The sequence below is a fragment of the Penaeus vannamei genome, chromosome 19 (assembly GCF_042767895.1).
Source record: "Penaeus vannamei isolate JL-2024 chromosome 19, ASM4276789v1, whole genome shotgun sequence".
NCBI classification, from domain to species: domain Eukaryota; kingdom Metazoa; phylum Arthropoda; class Malacostraca; order Decapoda; family Penaeidae; genus Penaeus; species Penaeus vannamei.
The window spans coordinates 37,543,429-37,549,201 of record NC_091567.1 but is presented as its reverse complement, the minus strand read 5'-3'; the positions used below and the strand labels follow the sequence as shown (position 1 = coordinate 37,549,201).

Below are 5,773 nucleotides of genomic sequence, written 5' to 3'. Positions count from 1 at the left end.
GCGAGTATTCCCAAGGCTGGCTGCACAGATTTAAAGACAGGTATGGGTTTTCACTGCATAGCGGGTCTGGGGAGGTCGTGCCTGACGGAATGGAAGCTTCTGCTGTGGAGGACCCAAGTGCGGCGGATGAGGATGAAAAGATGTTACCTGGACGAATTGGCAATACGGAGGGAATTCCTGGCCAAGACGATGGAGCGTTCGTAGGAGGTAAGGAGTCAAAGGAAAAAGTTCCAAAACCAGGGTATCATGTGAATCCACACCTGACCTTTCCTACTTTCTACTTATTCCCTAGACAGGGGGTGAGGCCTTCTGTATCCCCCCCCCCCTATTAGCACATAGTTCCATCTCATAGAAAATGGAATTAAGAACTCTGGCTGAGTTAGGATGTTGTGGACTTTGTTTAGTGGTAGCTGGTCATTTTGCTGGCACAAACTAGCCTCATTCCAGGTTTTGTGCCACTAAGTTAGGTTATATAAGAAGGAGGAAGGCATCGGAGCGAATCGACTGCTGCTTGGGGTGAAAGGGCAGTGGGGCAAAATGACTGTCAAGCTAAGTCCCTGATAGTGATATGCAGCAGATATTTTTGTCATTTCTTGGTAAATATGAGGCTGCTGTAACTGCAGCCATATTCCTTATGCTCTATAAAATGGCATTGTCCATCTTCCTCTGTCTCAGTGCATCGCTCTTGATAACTTAAACAGGAACTAACATTCTCAGCAAATGAAAGAGGTAGGAGTGTGAGTTCAACCCACTCAACATTATTCCTTGACCTGTGGTTTACTAAGAGGCCCTGTGAAAAAAAAAAAAAAATTCTAGAGCACTATCTATCTGAGAGGCTATGTAAAAATCATGTTGGGATGAATTAAAAAAATTGTCTGTGATTAGTAGGCCTACACATTATGGGAAGTGGGTATTCAGCAACAAGTGAGAAGTCTTAGATAGATCTTAAATTTCATCAACTTATACCTGTAAGAATCCTGGACATTTAATCCCTGACATATCCTTAAGAAACATTGCAAAGAAGATATATGATATGATAATTGCAGCATCTCGTTCAACTTTCATCCTTTACTGATAAGCAGTTAACAGACATCTCTGTTCTCTCAGATATAGATGTTTGTAGTAGCTACTGCCATTAGTTGCACAGGCACTGCCATTGCTGTATGCAGTCTGCCGTATGGATGATTGTAACAGAATCATATGTTTTGCAGTCTTCCTATGCATACGTGGGCAAGGTTTGAAGTTCCATTATCTAGCAGTCCATTAGCAAAATGAGCAGTGGCTGACATAAGTAGATTGAGCAATTTCCATTACTGTTTAGTCCTACTATACTGGAGATGATTGAAGGGGCAATGTCTTAATTTTGCCATCACTTGACATAAGTAACTTTCTCCTTGCTTTGTGTCTCATCATCTGGAGTTTCATCTTTGTCAGTTGGATCACATAGTGGATGTCCAAGAAACTAATTTGCTCTTGTAGAAACTTATGTATTAGCTCCAGTCAGAAGTCTAACTGCATCTTTGTGCTGGAGTCGATTTTCACAATTGCTGTTCCTCCAACTCCTTCTCTGCAAGATTTTGCAAGAGGAGAAGTCTAACAGAGAGGGAGAGAGAAAGTCAAAGGAGAAAAAGAGCTGTTAAGCAAGATAGTTAGGTAGCAAGCAAACCTAAGGAAAGAAAAGGTAAATAAAAAAGTAAATAAATAAAGATAGAAATACAAGTTGATAGATAGATAGAGATAGAAATAGAGCTAAATGGATAGATGATAATGATGATAATAGTAATGATTATTATATTATTATTATTATTATTATTATTAGTAGTAGTAGTAGTACAGTTTTATTATTATTGTTTTTTATTATTATTATTACTACTACTACTACAACTATTACTGTTAGTATTAATATTTTATCATTATTATTTTATTATTATTATTATTATTATTATTATTATTATTATTATTATTATTGTTATTATTGTTGTTATTGTTGTTATTATTGTTATTATTATTATTATTATTATTTTTTTTTTTTTTTTTTTTTTTTTTTTTTTTTCTTTTTTTTTTTCTTTTTATACATTACATTACATTACATTACAATTATAGTAGTGAAATCACATGTAGCCTTGGTAGCCAGTAGTCTTGACCGTCCCTTGGCAAGGAATGTACACATACAGTCTGGCATTTTGACCCCCCCCCCCCCCCCCCCCCCCCACTTGACATGGTGTACATGTATGTCTTGTTGTATTGTGCATTTATACATGCCATTTAGCATTATTTGTTGAAGTACTAATGATAATTTACTGTACATTCTGAGGTAGCAAGTCAAGAAAGACTGTCTCATGAAAAGGGGTTTGGCCTATGTTTTGGACAACAAGACAAAAGGGATAAGATCTTGTGTCTGAAGTGTACTGTGTCCAGTGTTTAAGCCCATTTGATAGCATTTCAAGCTGCTGGTTATTGATAAATGTGTGACATAGGTAAAGGTAAAGGCAAAACACACATACACACTCATTCACTCCTTCACTCTTTCACTTACTCATTCACTCACTTCTTCACTCAGTCCATCACTCTTAATCAGAAAGGAAATTATGATTTGATGATGTAATTCCTAAAAAATAACTGCAGCTTTTCTCTCTCTTTCTCTCTACAACAACAAACTACAACTTGGGTCATATGGATGTACATCTTTCCAGAGATTAATTGTGCTACACTCTCTTCAGTGGAGGAATCATCAACCATACCAGAAACTGCTGAAGAAGGCGTGTCGTTTGCATCATATGAGCACCATTCGTCAATCTTGAAGACTCTCTACGATGACTCGACATTTGCTGATGTGACGTTGACAGCCGAGGGTCATGTAATCAGGGCACATAAGGTACTATTACTGTTGCACTTCTGTTTTCTTAAATGGGTTGTGTGTGGATGGTATTAGTTCAGTAGTTTATGCCCATATCTGCTTATGTTTAAACAAAAAGACAAACTACATTTTTACAGATAAATTGAAGCACTGAAATGATAAGAATGGAATGAAAGACTATTCTATTCCTACTGTGGAAGTGTTTCATACTTATTGAGGCATATCTACACGTGTGCACATGCATGCAAATGCCCGCACACTCTCACTCTCACTCACATATTCACATACTCTGTAGACACTTACGCATATATAGATATGCATAAGTGTTCATATGAGTATGCATTAATGCTTAATTTTTTTGAAGGCAGTGTTGTCAGCCATGAGTCCGTACTTCAGAGAAGTGTTGCAAGCCAATCCGTGCCAGCACCCTATCATCATCATGCCTCTTGATGTGCAGTATGAGAATCTTCAGAGGATCATAAGTTACATTTATAAGTAAGTTAAAACATTGTAGGAGATCTGACCACAGTAGGATCTTTTATGTCCTGGAAAAAAAAATATGTATACACACACTCTGGAGTAATGTAACCCAGTGTTACTTTTCTTTTCCAGTGGTCAAATCACGTTACAGTCGGAGAATCTAGCATCTCTCCTAAAAACGGCAAAAGCTTTACAGATATCCGGCTTAGCCAGAGTAGATATCATAGATGTGAGAAATGAAGATGCAGAAGCTCCCTTCTTCAAGACTGTGAAAATACAGTCAAAAATGGAACATCCAAATAGGTCTGGGGTCGTTAGCAGATCCAGCACGGCCACTAACAAGAGGAAAAAGGCCAGCCATACTTCTACGGTATCAGAACCATCCATTGTCTCCAAGGAACCTTTGGATAAGAAAGAAAGAAGTGAAGATTTTGTAAAGAAGAAGAGGCCTGTGAATGATACTTTTGCTGAGAGGGAGATCACAATACCAATTCATATTCAAAACAAATCTTCAAGATTGAGAGAGAGTAGTGACAACTTGGTTTTCCAAATCATTCCAAGCAGCAACTTGAGTTCAGAAAATAATGCGTGTGAAAAACAGAAAGAGGTGAGTTAAGCTTTGAATATCTTTACATCTAAAGAATTGCTAACACATTTAGGTGATACAAAAGATATGATTTGCACATCATTATGTTGTGGCCTTTTTCCCTATTGCTAGAGAAGGACCCCCTTGAATTCAGGGGAGGGGGGGGATTTTATGAAATCAAAATTGATGGATAGACTTTTGCTTCATGTTTTCTGTTTATTGTTTATTTTCATTGCATTGTGTAAGTATTGCTGAAGGAAGAAAGTTTGCCTTATGCTATTTATCTGTTGTCAGTCAAATGCATATGAGTTATGCATATAACATGATATTTCATATAATAATTTTCTACCCATTTTACTTATTAGCTTTTTTTCTGAAAGAATTAACCTTTGATTATTTTCAGTTCTTGAACTAGAAAGGTCAGGATGAAACCCATAGTCTTAAGATTTACAAAAAATAATATAGCCTTAGTCATTTACATTCTTTAAAGTAGTTAAGACTTTGAATATGTTCATCTCTAAATTGTTAGATCCCCGATGGACAAAAAAACAAACAATTTATTTAGCTTCATTTTCTTTTTCACTGTATGTATTGCATTTAAGGTCATTCATTTGCACTGTTTAGTAATTTCTTTCATTTCAGGAACTGGAGGAACTGCAAGAATTATTTGACTCGGAGGACAACAGCCTTTTGCAAGCTGAAAGACATAGTGCGCAAGAGAATTTAACAGAGATAGTTTATGTAAAAGAAGAACCTCTTTTTTAAGGAATATTTAATTATATTTTTTATGTACATTATAAATTGATAGATGGTCTATTTTTTTATTACAGGTTGACATTCAAAAAGCTGGCACTCCTCAGGTCTGGATGTTCCCAGATTTTTGAGTGTCAGCCTTTATATGAAATATGTTTGCAATATTTAGCACATAAATTGACAGTTTTCCGTAAAGTCTCTAAATGTGCTATAGAGTTTTCATTCTATATATATTTCCTGTTATATAAAATCACATTTGTTACTAATGTATTATTACCCAGAACTTCAAGGATGAATATTGATTAAAACGAATATTTAAAGATTATGGAGTACAAATGAGAAAAAGAAACCTTGGTGTCTGTACATATAAATACATACATGTTTATATATATAAGTTCTTGCACACTTACTATATGCACACACACAATATTAACCAAGAAAAGAATTGTTATAAATTAGTTTGAGATTAAGGAAGACCCCATAGTGGAACGAAAGGCAATTAAGGTAGAAACAAATAGAGTAAACATAACGACGGAACCTGGGAGAAGGGCTACAACTTTTGGAAAGCAATTTGTAAGTAATTTTTACAACAGGTTTTTAATAGCAAATTTAACAGGGAGTAGAGCACAGCCAGAATCATGGAATGCTGAATTACTAGAAGTTATACATGTGTATTACCTTTTCCCAAATGTACCCCTCAATCCCTTGCCCGTTGTCGTGAAGGGGGCGTAGGAGATGGAGACCCCTACCTTGGGCCTCAGCCCTCAACCCAAGAAATTTTGCATGGTTTCTTCTTTCTTTTTCTCTTTCTTCCCCAATGCTTTCCCCGTCCAATCCCTAAGGCGTGAGAGCCGCGTTGAAAGGATGAAAGGCCGTCTTTGTGCCAGTCGTGAATGGCTTCAGAGTCATGAGCATATTATTCCCTCAGTTAATTATCTAACCCATACCCTTCATGGGGACCCTAAGGGGTGAACATTTTACTTCCTTGTGTATTTCAGGCTTACCATGGCCAGTATTGAAGATTTTGTACCCTTATTAGGGGCATGGAGGCTAGCCTCTTTATCAAATAGCTTCTCTAAATCTAACTCCTGTTTACC

At 36.7% G+C, this 5,773-nt stretch overlaps 1 protein-coding gene across 1 annotated transcript in view; it reads left to right on the top strand.

Annotated features, from left to right (window-relative positions):
- The window catches only part of LOC113808656 (protein jim lovell), a 5,428-nt gene extending 490 nt beyond the window's left edge, over positions 1-4,938 (top strand). The window contains exons 1-5 of the mRNA XM_027360124.2: positions 1-207; positions 2,694-2,875; positions 3,222-3,352; positions 3,470-3,944; positions 4,566-4,938. The exon at positions 1-207 is cut by the window's left edge and continues 490 nt beyond it. Of these exons, the coding sequence (XP_027215925.2) occupies positions 1-207; positions 2,694-2,875; positions 3,222-3,352; positions 3,470-3,944; positions 4,566-4,688 (1,118 nt within the window). The 3' untranslated portion in view covers positions 4,689-4,938. The remainder of the gene's footprint in view (positions 208-2,693; positions 2,876-3,221; positions 3,353-3,469; positions 3,945-4,565) is intronic.
- Positions 4,939-5,773: the final 835 nt, after the last annotated feature.